Raw genomic sequence first — 24,174 nt, 5'->3', positions numbered from 1 at the left:
GGTCCGGTTAAAGCCAAGGAAGGCCTCAAACAAGCTCCAGCAAGGGGAGAGCAGCCCACATATGAAATGAGAGCTGGGAGTGTAATGGCTACCCTATTTCAAGAGGGCTGAAAACTGAGGTAAACCCTGTAAAGAGTGAAGTAATACCTCTATGTGAATGCCTTGAGGGTGCCCAAAGGGGCCAGGAAGGTGCTCGGGAAGCCGAGGAGTGACGGGAGCTCAAAGGAGTCGAATATGGCTGCCGGAAAGAAGACCCAATGCGAGTGGGGAGTCAATGGGAAGCTGAGAATGCCACAAACCAAGCTCAAGAGTCGGGAAGCCAAGCTCTGATACCAGTTGAAAGGTGAGAATGATCAAGGCTTGCACTCGAGAGCTATGGTGGGAGAGCAAGAGCAAGAAAGAGAGAGGCTAGAGATGGGAACTCCAACAGTCACAATGTGTGACCGAGCCTTCCTTTATTCAAACTGTCACTAAAAGAATAAAGAATAAAGTGATAGTGACGGGCACCCGCCACCTGCAGTGTGCAGTGGTGGCGGTGACTGTCAGTGTAGTAATACACGGGCGGCTAGGCAGAGGCGCCTTTACCCCCAACAAAGCCATGCAAAAAAGGTATGTATTTTGTGCAACCCTTGGAGTAGGCTCTCCAATAATCCATCACTATGACAATTAACAATAGTAGAAATGTCCTATCAAGTGTACATTTACTATCTCTTTGTTGTTGCAAATAGTGGAGTCAAAAACTATTCAAATGTGCGATACACTCCATTGATTAAGAGAATCGAATACTATCAGTTTCTTGTGTAATTGACCTTGGCCATGAGGTATAATTTATTGAGATAGGTGAAGAAATTCTAAACAATTCCAACAAGCTTATTGGCAAATAAGAACGGAGCGACAACATGAACAAGTGATCTTATCGACACAACTAGAGTGATCATAAGAAAAAATTGGTATGAAAGGCTTGGTCACATTAGATTTGCAATATGGAAGGAGGTGCATAAGCATGGTAAGGTTACTCACTTAGAGGTCACATTAGATTTGCACTATGGAAGGAGGTGCATAAGCATGGTAAGGTTACTCACTTAGAGGTCACATTAGATTTGCAATATGGAAGGAGGTGCATAAGAATGGTAAGGTTGCTCACTTGGAGATGAAGGATATAAGTGAAGCTTACATTATAGGAAAAGTAAGGTTTGGTCACATTAGATTTGCAATATGGAAGGAGGTGTATAAGAATGGTAAGGTTGCTCACTTGCATGTAGTGATAGAGATGAAGGATATAAGTGAAACTTACGTGATAGGAAAAGTAACAAAAAATAGTATTTCCATACGAAACTAAAAATAAGGCAAAGGTTCTTTAGATGTGGTGCACATTATTTGTGTGCTAAGATGCCTACAATTGATCATCATGACTTTAATAGGAAGGTGTGGATTTTTTTCACGTGTCATAAGGCTTAAGATTCTGGTTAGTATCAAGAATAGCTACAAATCTTTAAAAGTTAAAACATCAAAAGGCGTGAATATATTCTAAATAGACAATATTGGAGAGTTCAATTCAAAGGAGTTTGAAGGATTTTAGCAATAAGAAAGGAATCAAAGGTGAGCTTACAATGCCTAATACATTTCAACAAAATGATGTTGTTGAATCCTAGAACCAAATGTTTGCTAAAAATGGCAAGCTACATGTTGAAGGGCAAGGCATTGCCAAACCACTTTTGGATCGAGGCTAGTAATACTCTACTTTACATTTCAAATTAGAGATGCACAATTGTTCTGAAGGGGAAAACACTACATGAGCCCTTTACTAGTAAGAAAGTATATTTCATTATTACAAAACCATTGGTTATGATATGCACATGCTCTAGATGAGAGTTACAACAAAAGAGCACCAAATGTAACTTATTGGGATAATGATGAGTAGAAGGCTCCCAAAACATAGGGCTAAGAGGCAAAGAATAGTCAAAGCAAGCCACTATTGGTGTGAAGGAAACAACATAACGTCATAGAGGCCAAGAAAATCCCTTCCACTTTATATAAAAATAAGTAGTACACTATGTACTTATCCAAAAAGCAAGGAGGACCAAACATCCTCTTCCAATGAGAACGAGAAAGTTCACCAACCTACCAACACATCACTAAAAAATTCATTATTGTGACAAATGTAGCTTCATGATCAAATAATCCTATTACCTATGTTCCTGGGAAAAGGAAGATGGTGGATCAAGGAGGTCTCATGGAATACAGAAGTAAAGGAAGGCTTCTACTCAAAGAGTGAACATGGCCTTGATGGCCAAGATTATGTAAGAAGCATAGGAGCAAACTCACTTGGAAGAACTAGGTACAAATCTAATATGCAAATCAATTGTGCAAGCAAAAGTAGAATATCATAACAAAGAATGACACTTGCAATGGATTGGCTAATCAATCAAAAGATTATTAGTATACTGACTAGGGTTTGGAAGGTAAAGCACAATGCCAATGGGACCTTAGAAAAGTACATAGGTATATTGATTGAACATCAAATTTCATAGGTTAAAGGAGTCAAATTTTACGAATTCTTTGCTCTAGTTACCAAAACAACCACTATTCACATAGTACTAGCAATGACTATCCAGAAGAAGTTGCCATGTTACAAAACGGTGAGTCGGTATCTTAAATGGAGACCTAAAGAAGGTGTACATGGGTCAATTACTAGGGTGTCATGCATCCCATTCAGAGTATAAACATTGTGAGTTAAAAACTGTATTTTGGGCTAAAACAAGTCTTAAAGCATGATATTCCGCAAATAGGTATGTTATTTTTAAGTTTAAAACTCAAAGCTTGTGCCTCAAATGTTAATTGGTGTATTTAAAGAATGGTGAAAAGTTTGTTGCAATTTTCTAATGACTTTCTCATTATGAGTGACTATGAATGTATGATCCATCAGATAGAAAGGGCTTTTTAAGCACAATGTTTGAAATGATAGATTCAATTTGGCAAGAGCCATGAAAGATCTTCATATTTTAGTTACACCTATGGAAATCAATGTAAGTTATCCATTGAGGATACCTCACTAGTGGTAGAAATCAAAAGGTATGAGTTGGTAAGCGATCTTATCTATTTAAGTAACCCCTAGCCATATAGTAGCTTTGTGATTGGTGTTTTGAGTAGTTTCTCAAATAAGCATTGTAAGAATCATTAAAAAGTTGAGATGTGGGTATTCATGCACTTGAAGGGAACTATTGACTATGCCATCACTTACTCTAGGGTCTAGCCCTGTGACTTAGGTTGGTGGGGATATTAAGAAATCAAAATTTTGTTATGTTTCCTCTTTCTATTGGATGAGCAAGAAGCTCCCAATGGTTGTATCATCTTCTCCTGAGCCTAAGCACAAGGCGGCTTGTTTTGTTGTATGTTAAATATTTTGGTAAAGGAGGATCCTATGGTATATGATGGAAGTGCAAGATGAAGAGCCAACTATAATAACATGAAGTGTATGTGAAACAATGTGGTTAAGGAGGATCCTATGGTACATGATGGAGGGGCACGATGAAGAGCCAACTATACTAAGATGTGACAACTATATTTGAATTGCCATTTCCAAAAAAAAATCCAATTTTCCATGTGTGCATCTAACATATTGAGATTCAATATCACTATATGAGCAATGATATTAGAGCTAGTATACTATTTTCAAGTGAATTACGGAACATGCATCTCCGCCAAGGCACCAAAGGACTTTCTTTAAGTTCATCTTCAATGACTCGATGTTCAATTTTGTAGAAAGAGCTCACTTGCATATGGGCATTGGGGGGGGATGTTAGATATGCTCAATACCCCGCTATTTCAAGGTGCTACCAATGATCCATGATGTTAAAAGTTGGAAGGCCCTATCATTGGGTGAGTCATGCCTTTTATGTCAGATGAGATTTATACAATTGAACGAAACAAAGTGACCTGTACATTGGTCCAACCAGTGGGTTACGTGGAGTAGGTGAAATGGTAGCAACTGGGGGCATGTTACATTGAGGTGTTGGGTGTGAGATTTATCTATCACCCCTAGTAAATGGATTATTTCCTATAGTATATTCCATAGAACACTCCTTGGCCAACTCATGAAGGTTAACAGTATGGTAGGTTAGTATTGGAGTTATACGGGACCTTGTTAAAGGAAAGATTCTCTATAATATATTGGCTAAAACATTCCTTGGACAGCTATATAACTCATTGTTAAATAAAAGATTCCATGGAATATATTGGCTAAAACATTCCTTGGCCAACCAATGAAAATTAATTATATGGTATATTGGTCATGCCAACCTACCAACTTTGCAAGATGCAAAAAGGTGACCATCATAGAACCATGATCATCCATCACCCATCCAGTCAGCTAGAAAGATTTAAGCTCTTCACCTAGATGATCAATTTAATTCTTCTCTAGTTTGCTTTGTGCTCTTTTTTTCTTATTTTATTGTGTTCACTACCTGTGCAACTTTTCAAATCACCATTTTCCTACCTCTCTCTATCTCTCTCTCTCTCGTGGATAAAGTTTACTACCTACCCAAACCTAATGGAAATCTACATCTATTGTGCCTTGGTTTGTTATATCCCATGAGAATGTGCTACAAGATGAGACATCATCCTACAAACTAAGTTCATGGGAATCTCAAGTAGTAACATAATTGGATGTTTTATAGAGGGGATCCTAGTGGCCCAAGAAATGAATCAACCCAAGAAGCCTAAGGAGTCAAGTTGGATGAGTTATCCTCCTAGTATAAATGGGATCGCGATGGCTCAATAAAGAAAGTTAGGAGGTAAACTAGGAACAAGGACCCTAACCTAACCAACAAATATTGGGTTTTCCCTTCAAAACCATGTTGGCAACTTCAATATCAAGAGGTTCATTATAGCTTCTTTGAGTTGATCAAATCTCTCTTGGTGTTTGAGTGCCCATATGCTCAGGGTGTTCTCCTTCAAAAGGGATTAGTCAAAGATGATGCTACGAGATAATAATCCTTGATGAAGATTCAATACCATCCTATTAGTCCCAAAAAACATTGAATTTCCTTCATTGTCTTAGGTAGCAGCCAATTTAGGACGTCATTTAGTTTTGCCAGCTCTACTGAGATTCTATTAGCAAGATTGTGTATCCTAGTATATTTCATTTTATTTGAGAATAATATAGATTTGCTCTTCTTGACATAGAGTTGGTCCTCCACGAGGGGTTTATAGCATGATTTAGATGATCCTCATGATTATCCCACTAATTTGGAGTATACTAGTACATTGCCAAAGAATACCAACACAAAGTCATCTAGGTATGGCCAAAATATATATTGCATCAATCAATTAAATATTTTTGTGGTATTAATCAATCCAAATGGCATGATTGAGAATTCATGGTATCCATATCTAATATCATTTGAAGTCAATATAGAGTCAAAGGAATCATTTCTTCTTTTAGGAAAGAATAGGCACACCCCATGATAAGTTATATGGTGGATAAAATCTTGCTCCATCAATCACCTCAATTGTTCCTTAAGCTCAATGGCTTTGATTATCATTGTGCCATCTTTGAGTGTGGAGTAGCCATTTAAAGGACAATGGTAGCATCAATATCTTCTAGTAGATTAAGAAAATGAAGTTAAAAGGGATTGAAGGTTAAACTTTTAATTGCCTTTATGTAAGCCTAGATATTTATATTACTTAGCCTTCACAAGTTAGCCCTAGGCATAAGTCAAAGTTAATATGAGATAGCATATTCGCTTTGTCTTACTTGGAGGAGTTTCTCCACACATGTTGCTTCTATAGTGGGATGGTGGTTTTCTTTTTGAGATATACTAAAAGAAGCTCATGGATAGAGACTTTAGGGCCCCAAGGGAGCTAGGGCCATGAAAGACATGATGTTAGAGGGAGTTCCTCCTAGGTTGGATTTACCTCTAAGATGGCTAAAAAGCCAATTTTAGAGGAAATACCTCTTAAACTTGGATTTTAATAAAAACCATCCTTGTTTTAGTGATTGAAAACTACATACATGTGTGTGCGTGTGCGTGTGCGTGTGCGTGTGTGTGCGTGTGCGTGTGCGTGTGCGTGTGCGTGCGTGTGCGTGTGTGCGTGTGTGTGTGTGTGTAATTTCATAGTCTAGGAGGATGGAAGACTTATGACAAAAGACTTGGAATGATAAAATTAGGGTTGCTCTCTTCAAAGGATCAAAGTTGTGGCTCATTGTGAGAGGAGATGATACATAGAGTTGGACTTGATACTTGCACGATTGATAGATGGAGATACGATGCCTAGTAGCCCACTGTGATGTAGGCTTATATATGATTACTTCCAAGATAGATAGATAGGCACATAAGGCTTATCAAAGGAAGCCACTTACATGATAAATGGGTGGAGATATTGAGCCTATATATGAAGGGATGGAGATATCATGCTTATTAGGCTCATACATGATTGCTTGCATAATGGATGGATGAAGATATTATGCCTATCAATGGATGGAGATTATACTAGGACCCAGAGAAATGGTACAGACACATCCCTTTCAAGATAAACACTGTGACATACTTTTGGAGCATTGGCATAGAAATGGCATCCATTTTTGGTTGACTTCTAGAGGAGATTGAAAACTTTCAATGTACAAAGTTTTTACTCTTCATGTGATTAGTAGCGCATAGGAGCTTCACAACTTTTACATGGGCTAGTTCAAGGATTGCCCTAGAGCCTAAGGAGTATAGAAGGAGAGCACTAGGATGTCTCCCATGGTAGAATTGAGTGGATGACAATGACTTAGGGGATAATAGCTAGGGTGATGAGGGTAGAGGCCTAACATGTGGATACAAGGACTCTTACAAAGGAAGAAATCCTTTCTAATTTCTACTCAACACTTGAGCCTGATTTCCACCCCCATAATTTTTACAAACAATAAATTAAAGGAGTTTGTCATGAATGGGACTCGATTGCTAGTATTATTGCTTGGTTTGGGGAATGTGAGACGTTATTGTGTATATATATGTATGACATACTTGCATACTCTAAACAAAGGTTGTCCACACTCCAGAGAAGATGGGAGAGACATCACACGGTGAGGATGTACGAGAAGATGATTCCAATATCTTCTTTCACTTGAAGTGATGTATGTTTTGGCATTGCATGTCATGTGATTGGCTATCTATTCATCCTAGTATTAGGTTTCCCTTTTGGATATATGTTGTAGCATTAAAGCCATATCTTAGCTTAATTTTAATGATTACCTATTCTATTCTTTTTGAAAATAGAAAAAAACTTAGGAATGGAGTTGTAGCTTAGTTGGCACTATAAGTTGGCTCTCATACTCCTAGGGTAGTCAGTAACTAATAGAAGGGGATGTACGATCCTAGTTGTATCCAACTAGCAATCCCTTGTGGCCTTAAAGTAATCTCCTCTTTATTATTCAAAGTTCCCATTCTCAAATGTATGTCAATGCAAAGGTCACATCCTTTCCAACTTTTTGAATGGCTAAAAGGCCAATCAAATGATAGCAGTTGTTCATTAAAATTACTTCCCTCATAAAATAAAGATATTTTGGAAATTCCCATGAAGGTAATGCCACTCCATGGGAGTCTTTATGTGATAGCCTAAAGTATGTTACATTCATATTTGACTTGCCTATGATGGACATAACATACATAGATCCTAACATTACTTTGTATATGAATAGAACCATAGTAAAGCACATGTCATCATAGAAGGCGATTTAGATGAGAAATGGAATGAAACTCATGAGAGAGAGAGAGAGAGAGAGAGAGAGAGAGAGAGAGAGAGAGAGAGAGAGAGAGAGAGAGAGAGAGAGAGAGAGAGAGAGAGAGAGAGAGAGATGGATATAAAACAACTTCTGAGACAAAAACAATGGATATCAAGGTGTATTAGGAAAAGTGTAATATGTGACATACAATGCAAAGTAGAGTGCAAAGTGATGTATTATACAATGACAATTCATGAATAAGAGGGGTGACTAGATGAAGCACTAAATGACTAGCTATGTGACTAAACGATGGGTTGTTGTATATGTCAAGGATACAACCATCTAGCATAATCTTGTCTTACTCCACCCACTCAATATTGGTAGGTATAATATATTATACATCCTTGATAAGATGTTATATTGATAGCATTGGGGCTAGTGTCTCAATGCTACGAGGTGCTGCTCCTATATTTATGGATCTCCATCACCTATTTGATGTAATCTTTATATCTAATATCCTTGCATCCTTTGTCACACAATGCAACTCTAATCTCCTCTACTCTCTATAGTGTCACCCCTTTATGTGGGGGTAGTCTGCATGATCATTGTCTAGAAAATGTTAGCGAGGGGTGACTATCTAACCACTTGCATGGTGCCCAACTAGAGTAATGATGTGTGGAGCCTCTAAATGTTACGAAGGAATTGATCTAAGTGTCATTGATATGGAGACTCCATGATTGGTCTAAAGGGAGGTGTTCCCTAAAAATAGTGTAGCATATCTCGACTAGACTGCGCTCTAGGCATTGCTACTACGTATCTAGCTCTCCAGTCCTACTAGTATAATTTGTGAGTTCTCTCAGCTCTAGGGATGTGAGCTACTCTCCTTGTCTCGATTGCTTGTTGGTTGACCAATGGCTATGTCAAGATTGTGGGACAGAAGGAAGGAGTCTCACTTGTAGCTTTCTCACTTACACAATGGGGGAATACACACAAAGGTGGAGGCTGAAAACAGTTTTTCCTCTTCTTAGTTATGTAAGCCAAAAGAACTCTAGTACAGAGAAATAGAAGAACCCTATATATGGGTCTCAAACGAAACTCAACTAACTAAGGTGGCATACTAACTGAGCCATGAACTAGAGTAGATAAGGATAGCTGTCATCTAGCTATTATTCATGGGCAATGTACCAACCGCATCTACAACTAGCAAGTCGGTAACATAAATGCACAACGGTTACCTTGGCATATCACGAGTGGAGCTCGATATCTCAACACTCCCCCTCAAGCTCAATCCCAATTCCTACACACCAAGCAGGTCTCTGAACTTGCGCAGCTTCTCTGCGCCCAATGCCTTCGTAAATATGTCAGCTACCCGATCCTCTATGCTGACATAAACTAGATCAATAAGACCTAGTAAAACCCTCTCCCGCACATAGTGATAATGCACCTCAATGTGCTTTGTTCTAGCATGATAGAATGGGTTATTTGCCAAGTGCATACTACTCATGTTGTCACAATAAATGACAACTAGCCCATCTGTAGACTGATGCATATCATAAAGTAGCTTATGCAACCAAGCTACCTCACATGCAGCCATTGCTGCACCCTTGTACTCAGCCTCTGTGCTCGATAAGGCAACTGTAGGTTGTTTCTTGTTGCTTCAAGTGACTGCAGCACTCCCAAAAGAGAACACATATCCACTGGTACATCGTTTATCAGAAATACTACCAGCCCAATCAGCATTAGTGTATCCATGCAACTATATCTGAACCCCAGTCTCATAAAATAGCCCATATTGCAATGTGGACTTCACATACCTAAGTATGCATCTAGCCGCATCCAAATGTGGTTTCCTTGGAGCCTGCATAAATTGACTTACCAATCCAACAACACAGCTCAAATCTGGCCTGGTAATAGTCATATAAATCAAACTTCCTACTGTGCGTCTATACATAGTAGGGTCTTCGAGAAGCTCACCTGCATCTGCGCTCAGCTTCACATTCTGCTCCAAAGGAATTGAAATAGGCTTACAACCTGTCATCCCATATTTGGACAGCATGTCCAATCCATATTGCCTCTGCAAGAGCCATATCCCACTTGGTGATCTAATCACCTCAATGCCCAAGAAATAACGCAACTCTCCCAAATCCTTCATCTCAAACTTTTGCTTCAATAGCATTTTCACATGAAGGATATCTTCGTCACTATCACATGTCATAATCAAATCATCAACATAAATGACAAGTAGCATAATACCTTTCTCTGTTTTTCTCACATAAAGTGTGAAATCTGCCTTGGAAATCTAAAAGCCAATAGTGACAAGATACTATCCTATCTTGTCAGACCATGCTCTAGGTGCTTGCTTCAAGCCATATAAGGCTTTCTTCAACCTGCAAACAAACTCAGGATGAACAACATGCACATAACTTGGTGGCTGCTCCATATAGACCTCTTCTTGCAAATCACCATGCAAGAAGGTATTCTTTACATCCATCTGATGTAAAGACTATCTCTTTGATACAGCCATAGCTCTAGGTGCTTGCTTCAAGCCATATAAGGCTTTCTTCAACCTGCAAACAAACTCAGGATGAACAACATGCACATAACCTGGTGGCTGCTCCATATAGACCTCTTCTTGCAAATCACCATGCAAGAAGGCATTCTTTACATCCATCTGATGTAAAGACTATCTCTTTGATACAGCCATAGCAATGACTGCTCTTATAGTTTCCATCCTTGCAACCGAACTGAATGTTTCTTCATAATCAATGCCATATCTTTGTGCATACCCCTTGACTACTAATCTTGCCTTGTATCTATTCACAGAAACATCTGCATTGTGCTTCACCTTATAAACCCACTTATAACCAATTGCATTCTTATCTTTGGGCAAAGATACCAATTCCCATGTAGCATTTGCTTCCAAGGCATCCATTTCTTCGTCCATGGCTTTCTCCCATTTTTCTTTTCCCATGGCTTGCTCAAAAGAAGTGGGTTCTAGTTCCTGTATCACTTTGACCATATAGGCATAGTGAATGGCTGTAAATCCATCATATTTCAGCCTATCCACATGATACCTAGCTCTGGTAGTCCTGCGCAAAGTAGGTTCACTCCCAGGTGCTCTCAAAACATCCATGGTCTTCCTTACTCCAAGTGTAACAATAGAAGAAATATCAAACTCATCATCAATGCTTTGTTCTGAGCCACTGGATTCACCATCCACATAAGAGTGACATGCATTCACATCAAACATGGGCTGATCTATCTTCTCTTTTTCTTTTCGTGAAACTTGCATACCACTATCTGCATTGTTTTGAGGAGATTCTCCTGATCTCAATCTGCCTATCCATGGAAAAGAATGTGAACCACTGCTAGAGGACGCTCCAGGTCCACTAATATTTTGTGACTGCTGCTGTGAATTCTGTCCAGCATTACCATTTTGTGCATCTACATCATCAATCACATTTACTGGTTTATACCAGCTACTAATCTCATCAAAAACAACATCTCTGCTCACTGTAAACTTATGAGTAGAAGGGTTATAGCATCTATACCCTTTATGCTGCTGCAGAGAGTAACCAATAAAGATGCAATTCTCAGCTTTTGGATCCAACTTGGATCTCAACTCATCTGGCATATGAACATAGGCAATGCAACCAAAAATCTTCAAATGAGAAATATCTGGTTTCCTACCAGTATACCTCTCCTCTGGAGTCATCCCATGTATTGCTGTAGTGGGAGTCCTGTTCATTATATAGACTATTGTAGCAACTACTTCAGCCCAGTAAAAATCTGGCAAGTCTTTTTCGTTGAGCATGGCACGAAATACCTCTCCAATATGCCTGTTTTTCATTTCTGCAATTCCATTTTGTTGTGGGATATGACTGCATGAATATTGCTGCTTTATGCCATGCTCCTGCAGGAACCTTGTAAACTCATTTGAGAGGTACTCTCCCCCTCCATCTGATCTTAGGCATTTTATTTGCAGGCATGTTTCTTTTTCAACCATAGCTTTAAGAGTTTTGAAATGTCCAAACACTTCACTTTTCTTTTTCATAAAATACACCCAAACTTTTCTGCTATAGTCATCAATAAAAGTGACAAAATAATGACAGCCTCCAATAGATGCAGCTTTAGTAGTCCACACATCAGAGTGGATTAATTCCAATGGCTTCTTACTCTCTTGAACATGTCTAGGAAATGGTTTCTTTGCCTGTTTTCCAAATTGACAGGCTTCACAAATCTTATGCATTTCTGCAACCTTGAATTTAGGCAATCCTGCAACAATATTTTGGGCTTGCATTGATTTAAGTCACTGTACATTAACATGACCAATGCGTTTATGCCAGATATCAATATCTGCAACTACCCCGGTCCCATGTGCAAACATTGCTGCACTCAATTCAGGCATGTCTGCATCCAACGTAAACATTATGTCATTCTTCTTTCCTTTTGCTATCAAGCGACCTTTATTTTTCATATCCTCAACAAAGCATCCATGAGAATTAAATCTGACCTGCAAGCCCTGCTCAACCATTTGACCAACAGAAACCAGGTTCTTGGTGATATTCGGGATATGAAATACATCCGACATGTATTTCTTTTTCCCATCCTGCATAGACAAATGAATTTTTTCAATCTGCACAATAGGATGTGTAGTATCATCACCAGTCTCCACAAATCCTGGTTTTTCCATTTTCCTTGCATCCTGCATCCATTCTGCATGACCTGTCGTGTGGTTTGATGCACCTGAGTCAACATACCACACATCATTGCTTTCTTCTACACTTGTCACATAATTGGTCATGTGCTGCACCATAAACAAATGCTCATTTCTGTCATCGCCCTGTCTACTAGAATATGCATAATTCCCTTGTTGTAAATTTCCATTCATGATGTCATTTTGCTTTTTATAGCAGTCTTTAGCCATATGACCCATTTTACCACAGTAGTAGCATTTAACATTGCTGTTTGCATTTTGGTCTCTTTGGCTCCCCCTGCCTCTAGAGTTACCACGTCCTCCTCCATAGGATTGGTTTTCTTGAGTTTGTTGCATATTCTGATTTCTACCACGGCCTCCAGATCGGCCTCCTCTACCTCTGCCTCTACCTCTTCCAGCATTTGAGTAGAAGACAACTTCTTTTGAAGTTCCTCTTGAAGAAGATGCACCACCATTTCTCTGCTCCTCAGAAATTAGAAGAGCAATCAACTCCTCAAAACTAAATCATCATATTCCACTGGCGACCCAATGGAAGCAAGTGCATCTGCAATCTTCTTCACCTTCATGTGGTAGTCATTGATGCTCATACTTTCTCTTTGCACATTGTGCAACTCTTGCTTGAGCTACATTTTCTTGGCTTGCATATTTGTGCTATACATTTTTGACAAAGTATCCCATGCCTCCTTTGGCATACTTGCATCCTGAATATGCACAATCATAGAGTCTGAAATATTGATAGACAGCCAGTACATAACTTTTCTGGCTCTCTCATGCCATCCTTTAAATGCTTGCATTTGTTGTTGATTGGGAACATCAAGAAGAACTGGTTCTTCTTCGTTTCCTACAACGAATTCCCAATATCCTTTTCCCATAAGGAAATTAGTCATTCTAAACTTCCATGCTTGGAAGTTGTTCTTGTCAAGCTTTTCAGTGACAATTTGTGAAAGAGAATCAGATGCCATTACAAAACACTGCAAAAATTTCTGTCACTGCAAAAAACACAGCTTTAGCCTCACAAGGGCAAATCTGCAAAACTGACGAAAGTGGTATTTGACCACACAGTCACTTCCTAGTGACGATTTTGCATCAACAGGCAACAAGGATGATTCTGTAACTCCCAATGTCTCTGCGCACAGGCATACGATGCAATTTCTACGGTAACTTTTCACCGACCTGTAGAGCAGTGGTCGCACAACAAAAAATATGGCATTTTCCTGAGTGCGTGTGGAAAACTTCCGCCTCCAAAACATGACCCGAAATGGCCTCAAATAAAAAAAACAAAGCAACCAAGGGCTAAAGCCCTATCCCGCAGCATATACTGCCCTCTTGCTACACCACGAAGGGCGTCTCAATCTGAGACAATGCCCTCTTGCACTTTCCGGTTGTGCTACTTGCAGAGACTTGCTCCTAAACTCGAAAAATGAAAGCAACACTGGTCCTCTTACCAGAACGCCGTGAACTTGGTTTGCTTTCTTGAGCTCCTTACCACGAACCAGGGTCTGATACCATGTCAAGATTGTGGGAGAGAAGGAAGGAGTCTCACTTGTAGCTTTCTCACTTACACAATGGGGGAATACACACAAAGGTGGAGGCTGAAAACAGTTTTCCTCTTCTTAGTTGTGTAAACCAAAAGAACTCTAGTACAGAGAAATAGAAGAACCCTATATATGGGTCTCAAACCAAACTCAACTAATTAAGGTGGCATATTAACTGAGCCATGAACTAGAGTAGATACGGATAGCTGTCATCTAGCTATTATTCATGGGCGGTGTACCAACCGCATCTCCAGCTAGCAAGTCGGTGACATAAATGCACAACGGTCACCTTGGCATATCATGAGTGGAGCTCGATATCTCAACAAGCTATTCTCATCTCATGTGGCATGTATATGTCTAGATTAGGTCTCTTAATGAAACATTGAGAAATTTGTTTAGATGCATAGCTCATCCTTTGTGTATAAAGATGATGGCCTTTAAAAGAACCCTTAACATCATAGGAGGTGTTGCGAACCGTACTTTGATGATCTCATGTGGCATTGATGGTTTGCTTCCATAGATTATCCACAAGAGCATTATAATTTGTGGTCTCCTAATTTACATCCATAAGTATGTATCCAAACTTCTTAGGGTCCAAATAGGTGATCCATACATCATGGTTGATTTGAGAATGTATCAAACAACCACATGTGTGGGGCTCATTGAAGTGAGTTTACACACACCTGCATGTGCACATGCATGCACACGCATGCACACACACGCAGAGGATTTAGGAATACAAGACAAAAAGAGAGAGAAAGATAAAATATATCCCAACCATGTGTGGTAAGAGTCAGATAGTCCGAAGATGTGACAAAAAACACAATGTAAGTAGCTATTAACTTAGCTCTCTCTTCTTATACCCCCCCTCCCCTCTGCCCCTTGAAAACAAATAAATAAAGAAGAATGTTATTCTTTGCAACAAGGCTCTATGTAATTTTTCATTTTTGCTAGATGTAAAAATTAAAAATCCCTCGACATGTAAGTACACAAGCATGCATGGAGGGAGTGGACATAGTGATTCCTTATCCATATGTAAGTCCATCTCATGGACCCACCTTTATGCCACAAAGAGGGGAGAGAGACACAAATTAACAAGTGAGATGAACCAACCTGTGAGTAATATCCAAGTTGCCAATCAAGTACCAATGCTTGACAAACTTGCCCAAATTCCAAACAAAGTGAATATTTAAGTAACTAAAGTCGTCCATATGTCAACATTGTAAACCATAGCACTCCAATAAGTGAAATTCACTAGTGCAAGGAATGCCTTTAGTGGCTTCACAAATCTCTATCCAATTTTGCAATGTGCGTTTACCAAGTTTGGTTGGCAACACTAGCTAGACCAGTTAATGTAAATGAAACCATCCACATGTTAACACCTTCAACCATGACAACCCCCAAAAGTGAAATTCTCTTCTTCAAGGAAGGTGTCTAATATTGAAGCCCCAAGAGGAACACCAAGAAAACGGGGAATCTACAACAAGAAAATCAATATTGTATCATCAACAAGCATTCTTTTTCTATTTTATGTGACCACAACAAAGAAAAGAACACCAACATCTCAATTCTTCACACAACTTCATAGAAACAACTCTCCCACATGGATTTATCACAACAAAACTTCAACACATTCTTCATATTTTTCATAGAATTTATCAAGAGACCATGAAAACACAAGAGAATATACCACTTTGAATGGAAATCATCAAATAGTATTCTTCTTCAATAGTTTTATAGTTTTCTCTCACAATCTCTCACTCCTAGATACATTGTTTTGCATAGATTTGGCTATCTCTCGCTCTCTACATCTCTCACACATGCTCTCTCTCAATAGTAAAATGGAATCATTAAGACGAATAATTCATAACTTGTCTTTGGTCGTGGATACCCCTCCAAAGAGGTATGTCTGATATGAAAGGTCACCAAAGCCATTACAGTGCCCCTTCGTAGCTCAACAGTGTAACTGTCACGTTAGTCTTTACTTAAGTCTTCAATAGCTATTTCTTTCACTTCTTTGAGCTATTTTAAAATTGTATTAATCTCTTTCCAAGTTTAGAAAAATTCCCCAAGCTACACATCCGTTCAACATAACACTTACAAAGGCATACAAAACAGAATATAATAGAGAGCGAGGCTCTACAGATGCTCAACAGAGGGCCTATAGAACCATATAGAATGTCATTAGAAAGCATTTATCTAAGCTAAAACCTTTCAAAACCATCAAGAATCATTCAATAAGCTTCCAAACAATCTCAAACTCCATCAATCATTATTCCATCCCCTCATACAAAAGGAAAACATAACAAAACAGAAGCTCAATAGTGTCCATATGGTTGCGAGTATGGGAGTCTCCTCGGTAGCCTGCAATGCAAGGTATCATGGCCAAACCTATTGCAATTTGTGCAAGGTTGAGACCTCGGGTCCTAACACATTGACTGGCAGCAGGCAGTTTCTGCCACAATACACGCATTGGATGTGAGGGCATATTGGTTGTCTCATCATCTGTATATATATAATCAGAGAGAGAGAGAGAGAGAGGAAAGAGAAAAATAAAGAGAAGAAAAATATATAGAGAGAAAAGAGAGCAAGAGAAAAAACGATATATATATATATAGAGAGAGAGAGAGAGAACAAAACTGAGAGAAAGATACAAAGAATAAAAAAGAGGAGAGAAAGAGAGAAAGGAAAAGAAAAATGAGGAGAGAGAAAGATAAAGAGGAGGGAGAGAGAACAAAAAACCAAGAGAGAGATACAGAGAAATAAGAAAAGAAAAAAGGAGAGAGAGAGAGAGAGAGAGAGAGAGAGAGAGAGAGAGAGAGAGAGAGAGAGAGAGAGAGAGAGAGAGAGAGAGAGAGAGAGAGAGGAATAGAAAATATAACTCTTTAATTTAAATTTTATTCCCTTTTTTTCTCTTTTCTTTTCTTGGTTGTAGGTTTGGGAGGCCTTGAACCTCCAGAGGGCTTCTTGAAGCTACCCCCTTTCCAAACCTCCCCTTTTTAATTAAACCCCCCTCTCTCTCATGTGCAGGCTCTCTCTCTCTCTCTCTCTCTCTCTCTCTCTCTCTCTCTTTTAATTAAATCAAACTTTTCACAAACGACCCTTTCTTCCCCTTTTTAAATCAAAAGTTTTTTTCTCTCTCTCTCAATTAGATTAAAAGATTAAAAAAATCTATTATATTTTATATTTAATTAAATATTTTAAAAGATTTTTTAATTTAGAAATTTTCAGCATAGTTTTTCACATACTTTGAAAGAGAGAGAGAGAGAGAAGAAGAAGAAGAAGAAGAAGAGAGCGGGGGAAAAGAGGAAAAAAATAAGCCCTTTAAAATAAAACATTTTTGGACAGTTTTGACTTGAGACACACACACACACACAATTTAAGAGAGAAAAAATAGGGGGAGAGAGGAAAGAGAAAAATAGAGAAAAAATTAAAAATATGGAGAGGGAAAAGAGAGTGAGATAAAAAAATTTGAGAGAGAGAAAGCGAGGAAAAGAAAAATGAGAGAGAGAGAGAGAGAGAGAGAGAGAGAGAGAGAGAGAGAGAGAGAGAGGGGATGACAATTGAGGAGAGAAGTAGAAGAAGAAGAGAGAATATAAACATAGAGAAAAATATAAAATTTAAAAGAGAAAAAAAATTAAAGAGAGAATGAAGAGAGAGAGAGAGAGAGAGAGAGAGAGTGAGAGAGAGAGGAAAGAGAGGAGAGAGAAAGACAAGAAATTAATTGTTGAGTGAAGTTGCACTGCAATATCTTCGCTTTCCGTTTCATGGTATCTTCATGTGAAGCTGCGATGAAACGACCTTGCATTTTATGTGCGAAGTATATGTTTATGTATACATGTGTTTGTTTGCACTTAAGAGCAAAAAAATATAAAAGGCTATGTTGATAATGTCTATAAAATTTAAGGGATACTTTAAGAAATTAAAACTATCGCAAAACAACCTAGTGTTTTATGTACGCGAAGTATAGTTTATGTATATGTGTGTTTACATACCCTTAAGAGCAAAAAATTATACAAGGCTATATATGTTAGTAATAGCTATAAAATTTAAGGGGTATTTTGAGAGTTTCTACAAACCAAAAGAAGATTTTGGTAACTTTTTAAACACTATTAGTGCCACATCACCACTAAAGGCCTTTTGGGGGGGGGGGGGGGGGTTGGCAGGCCAAGAGAACAGACAGGCGCACACAAACCACAAGAGGCATTGGGTGAGCTCGCTTTGCATTGTTATTCGCGAACCACCTTCGTCATCGTCATGGAGATCGAGCAGAAACAATCGGAGCTCCTGGAGCAGTTCGTTGCTCTTGCGAAGACGGCCCGAGGCCGAGCCGCTGCAGAACTCATCACGCATGCTACCTCCCATCCTTCCCTCTTCGCCTTCGCGGAGCTTCTCTCCATGCCGCACGTCCTTGAGGTAACCTCTTTGCCTTGAGGCACGCTTTCTTCATTTAAAAAGAAATTTCAGCCTTAAGATCTGTGAAACATGGATTGCTTCTGTCGTAAACCAGGAGGAACAGTTGCAGTAGAACTTCTAGGTTTATCTTTGGCGCGGTTTGTATGAAAACTAGCTTTAACTGGCATGGCTAGTTTCTATCTTAAGAAAGCTTAGAACTTGGTGCACGGATGCCAAGGAAAGATTTGGTAAATTCTCATGGTTGCATCAAACATTTACTACCTGACACAGAATGCTACGAGTAGAATGATGTATATGCATTCCCATGGAACTTTGAGTTCAACATCTTGTTACAGAATCCGTCATATAAAAGGCTATGGCTAAGGCTACAGGTTGATGGTAAGTAAACCTTTACCAGTCCGTGGATGGGACGGAAAAACTAGTCACTGTATGCAAGTCAATACAGCCCAAAGGGAAAGGAAAGACCACACAGTCTTGCTTATTCCATGATTATAGGCTTAAGACCCTCTATTCTACTGAGAAGGGTCATCAAACATGTAATTAACACACGAAGTACCTGATGAATATCTCACCCTTCAACTACAAGAAAGTAAAATAACTTCATAGATATTTTGGCCTTGTTGGAGCATACAAAATTTGTATCTTTCTCTTTTTTAAACATATATGTCTCCCTTGGATCAACTCCTAAATTCTGTTGCCACAAAGCCCATTAGTGCTTGCTTTCCCATGACTAGAAGATACTAGGCAACAACTCATGATCACTATATTGCTAGTAGATGTGTAGTCACAGACCTTATAAGTCATTATGATGGGCAAAGAAGAGACAAGCCTTGTTAGTCAATACTATGCTTCTCATAGTCACATGGTATCTGAATCCATCAGATTTGCAATCTCCATGGCTCAAGATGGTAGAGGTACATAGTAAACCTCATTACTTTATCATGTTACCAATAAATAATTATCCCAAGAGCTCAAGCTATTTGTCAATAGCTTCACCTTCTTGGATCTATTATGATGATTGCATGAGGAAATGATAGGGTTGGCATAGAGAAAACACATATGTGTTTGACAACGATGAACAAGGACAAAAACTTACAAGTTCGAAGTGAATGGATAATTATAAATGAGATGCATTGGGGAAGCTCAACTAGCAGGGGACTGTCCAACAGCCACCAGCTCTTGTGGCGGCAGGTTGAGTCTCAATCAGCAAGCAAAAGTTGAAACACATTCCTTTGGGCAGCAAGTGTAAAGAAATACTCAGACAAAGAAAGTAAATACAAGTATATGACAATATTAAGTAACACAATGATAAACAGTAGAACTCAAATTTGAACTATGCTAATTTGATTACAATAATGTTGAATCTCTGTGTCTTGGTTGGATTGGAGTAGTGATGAACTGAAAAGTGTGTCATACTCTAAATAGATTTCGAAACAAAGTCAGCAGCCTCAGGAAACGATCAGCTGCTGTAAATGCAGACAATGGAGTTTGGACAGACTGAAACTGGCAGTATGCAGCAGGGATGCCTGCACATGAATGAAGATGCATGACAGCTGCAATGAACCCTGAAAATGCAGATCTCTAGTCAGGGTAGCAGCTCGATGACGATGCCTGATGTCAAGGTTGCTGCTGTGTGCTGAAAATGCAGCTGTCTGCTGCCCCATGATGGCTAGGTGATAGCCATAGATGCTGATATCAGCTGTTGGCAGGCCTGAACAGTGAAGACACAGCCCTAGACTGATGGTGACAGTTGCTGAATGCTGAGAGAAGGTTGTAGACTGGTTGTGATCAGCAAAGGCAGATTGAAGTAGGGTGGGATAGGTTGCTAGCTAGAGGTAGGCTGGTTGCACCACAAATTGAGATATTCTCTAGAAAAGGGTGTGGACAACAGTGGAAGAAGGTGTTGTGAAGAAATACCCTAACTAAGAATCATAAATGAAAGTGTACGACAAAGCATAAACTCAACAGAACATAGTTAGGGTTAGGGTAACTCATGGACAATGAACACATTGGAAATCTGAATGAATAATTGAATGCTGAATATACAATGCTCATGTAGCAAACAAACCGTGCAGGAATGAAAATTATACCCAAACTCTTATGTCTTGAGGACCAAGGCAGAGGTGTTGAGCGGAAGAGTTTGTTGTACTCGTGATAGATCCGGAAACGCAGCAAAGATAGCCTCTACATGTTGGACGATAGCTGTAAAAAATAAGAGGCATGCTTTGATACTGGTTAAAATAAGCAACGATGCAGAGAGACAGTAGGGTTTGCGGGGAGTAACACAGTGTATGGCAAACACTGAGAGAGAAGAGAAACTAAAAAAATACAAGAATATGGTGATGATGCACTGAATTGTGCTATGAGAAGAAAAGCCAATACAACATAGTTGAAGCTCAAAAGATAATTGCACTGTCCTGTTTGAGTTAGGTGGCAACACTTGTGGGAAATCTGCATAGTGAAGGGAGCGAAATGTAATCCTTCGCGTAGTGGGCTATCAAAGTAATCACTCGAATGTGAAGGACAGTTGTCGAGGGAGCGAACCGTAGTCCTCTAATGCTGTCGGAGATATGCAAGATGATCACTAGCTGTCGAGGGAGTGAATCACAGTCCTCTAATGTTGAGGAGTGACCTTGGCAACAAAATGCAAACCCTAAAGTGTTGGAGTTGTCAAACGCAAGGAGAGTAGCCCAGATGTTGATGCTAGGTGGATAATAATGACGCTAGATGATGAAGCATGAGCCAAGCTATAAAAACGCAAGTCCTACCAGTCTTTGTGACAGACAAGTGATCCCAAGTGATGGAGGAGGAGCCAAGCTTCAAAAATGCAAGTTTGTGTGGCCCCTGTGATAGACAAGTGATGTGAGGTGATGGAGGAGAAGCTAAGTTGCAAAAACGTAGGTCCTAGTAGTCCTTGTGATAGGCAATGGAAAAGGGTGCTGACGCCAAGCAAATGATGGTGACGCTAAGTGGAAGATGGTCTAAATACAAGGCTTGATGATGAAACTAGGCGCCTATAGCAGAAGAGAAAGGGTGAAGGCGGCCATGAGCCATGAACCGCAATATTCTCTTAAAGGGGTGTGAGGGTAGTGGGAGGGACTGGTGAGAGAAGGGAAGTAGTGGTGCTTGAAGAAGGTGATGAAGAATGATTGAAGAGGTGTGGGAATGAATGAAGTGACTGCCTATTTATAGGCATAAGCTGTCTAGGGTGGTGCACTGTCATGAAGATATGTATTTTTGAAACCTCACTTAACATGTGGAATAATTTTTAATCATATGGTTAAGTAAATGTTGCACATGTGAGCTGTAATTAGGGTTAGAGTAAATTTATGAGCCCGAGACCAGAGGAAATCATGGGATGTCAAAGGCAAAAGTTGCTATAAGTTATGTCTCACAAGTACTTGGTGGTATCTGGTGCTAGTTGTTGGCCTAGATTATTCATTTGGCCATAAGTGTCAGTTGGCAACACTAGAGAAGTGGCGTTTAATGGTACCTAACACCAATCTGATGGTCAAAGATGACGCAGAGATACTCCAGAATGGAAGTTGCCTAGCCAATTTAATTATTGGCCAGTTAGATTATTTTTTAAGGCTCTGAAATAATTATTAGACTGATTTTCAGTATTTAAAGATAGAAAATTAATATTTAATCATGGATAATGCTAGAAAAACCATTTGGGAAGGTTGCCACTTGTAAAAAATGCCCATGCAAGATTGAAAAACGTCTTTAGAGGTTGAAGAGAGACATTTTTAGTGTATTCAGCCTGTAAGAGAGAGGGAAGAGATGCTACTGGTCTGATTTGCAGCCATGAGAGAACCTTTTGAGGCAGCTAGGGGCAGGAGAAGACCAATCAACAGTAGGTGACGACTTCTATAGGCTGTTGAGATAGGGCAGCAACAGTGAATGACTGATTTTCTTCAGTTCTTTGCATCTACAAGTTGTTGAGATAGGGCAACAACAATAAATGACAGATTTTCTTCAGTTCTTTGCGAAGGAAGTTTGAATTTTCTCTCTCCTCAGTATTCTCTCTCATCTCTTAGCCTTTCTACAGCCTTGCTCCAAAGATTTCAGCATTGAGATCACCAAAGGTTGTGCAAACCCTAATCTGTAGTAGAAATCAGGGTTTAGCAATAGCCTCGAGAAGCGTGCCATAAATTGGAAGCCCCAAGACTTGGATTTAACAGGGCTGAAGCTGTTTTTAGCCTATTCGAGTGAAGGGACTAGCAAATAAATGAATTTGGGGCATTTTTCCATCTCCATCAAAGCAGGTGAAAACCAATTGATTGCTTGAATTAAGGGGCAAATCAAATTACAGACTTGCTGGTCATTTTGAACAGCAAGGGGAGTTGGAATACTGAAAGGGATTGGGAGAATTCCATTGTACATCGACTTTTTCTCCAATTAAGTTAAATAAATACCAAAAAGGGGTGCCAGTTTTAGGGCCAACAAGGTGTCCAATGTCCAAGATTATATGGTAAAGTGTATTTTTCAGTTTTGTGAAATTGCTAATTGTTGTAAATAGTGCTTAATCAGGTTATTTATCACCCTATTTGAGGAGGAAGGCTGGTCACATGGTTCCATATCCGGGACACCACTCAATCCCTTGATTTGGTGGGCCCCAGGCACCTGATTGCAAGCCAAAGCTTTGTGCTAGTGCTGATCTTTACTCTCAGCTGAGAAAATACAGTAATATGTCTTCATATAGTGAGATGGACTCAAGTAGTGATGATGCCTCTCAGTATGAACATTCACATGGGAATGAAGGAAATGCAATGCTTGACCTCTGACAAGGCTCAGACCATGGACAACAAGTTGAAAATGTTGTTGTTGGGCAAGATGTACGGCCTTCAGGACACAAGGAGGTTGATGACTAGCAAAGTGAAGAGGAATTTGATGACTAGTTCAAGAATTGGATGAGGACAACAGCAAATCTCTTTGCTGAATTGGCAAAGGGTCCTCAATTTACCTGATTTTTGAATGCTGTAAAAAAGGACAGCAAAGGCAAGAAGAAGAAGAAGTTTTCTACACCTTCGGGACAGCAAGATGCATCGAAGATAATGCCAAATCCTTCGTTTGAAGCTCCCAAAGGTGTAATGAAATAAAACAGTCGGTATCTACGGGGCAAGGAATGCAAATGCAAGGCCATCATGGAAGTGCCAATCCAGTGGATTTTGGACAGCCGGGCATGCATGCTATGATGGGGCAGCTATGATATTTTGGTGGAAGCACGATTTTTCATGCTATGGTTGGACAAGGGCTGCATATGGGAATGTATGACACGAATCCCTATGGTATGCAACAACCAATGCATGGTGTGCAAGGCCCAAGGTATTCGGGTGTGACTAGAAATATGCAATACCCTATGTATGGGAGCATTGGCTTGATGTTTGGGGCACAAAGTAGCATGTTTGGTGCTGCATCTATACCCCCAAATGCTTATGGGGCTTGAATGAATGCTGGTCATGCAAATGTTTCTTTTGGCGTCGGTTTTGATGTAAATTTAGTAAATGCACATTTTTTTGTAGCAGCGAGTATATGATAGCTTGGAATAAGCTGGATGCTAAAGAATGTTGTGGTTGATGCATTGTCACTTAAGCCACAAATTTCAGTTGTCAGCATGGTTTATCACACTGAGTTGGATTCCATGAAAGAGCAATATGTTACTGATTCGGACTTTGCTAATGTTTATGATTAGCTTTTCAATGGCCAAAGGCATGGACACTTTGTGCTAAGAGATGGATTTCTAATGATGCATGGACGACTGTGTGTCACAAAGCAGTTAAGGCCTAGAATTATCATTG

General features: G+C 39.5%; 1 protein-coding gene across 3 annotated transcripts in view; it reads left to right on the top strand.

The window, feature by feature from the left end:
• Window positions 1-18,115: 18,115 nt before the first annotated feature.
• The window catches only part of FUS5 (Proteasome component (PCI) domain protein), a 133,169-nt gene continuing 127,110 nt past the window's right edge, over window positions 18,116-24,174 (top strand). For 2 of the 3 annotated variants that reach the window (XM_087666402.1, XM_087666403.1), the window contains exon 1: window positions 18,116-18,373. In XM_087666402.1, coding sequence (XP_087522528.1) covers window positions 18,215-18,373 — 159 coding nt within the window. In that variant the 5' untranslated portion in view covers window positions 18,116-18,214. The remainder of the gene's footprint in view (window positions 18,374-24,174) is intronic. The other variant, XM_087666401.1, reaches the window with a different exon arrangement.

This window comes from Lygodium microphyllum, chromosome 25 (assembly GCF_053477565.2).
Source record: "Lygodium microphyllum isolate KBCC chromosome 25, Lygodium_microphyllum_v1.1.10, whole genome shotgun sequence".
Lineage (NCBI taxonomy): Eukaryota > Viridiplantae > Streptophyta > Polypodiopsida > Schizaeales > Lygodiaceae > Lygodium > Lygodium microphyllum.
The sequence above is the reverse complement of the archived record's forward strand: the minus strand, read 5'-3'. Positions and strand labels throughout refer to the sequence as shown.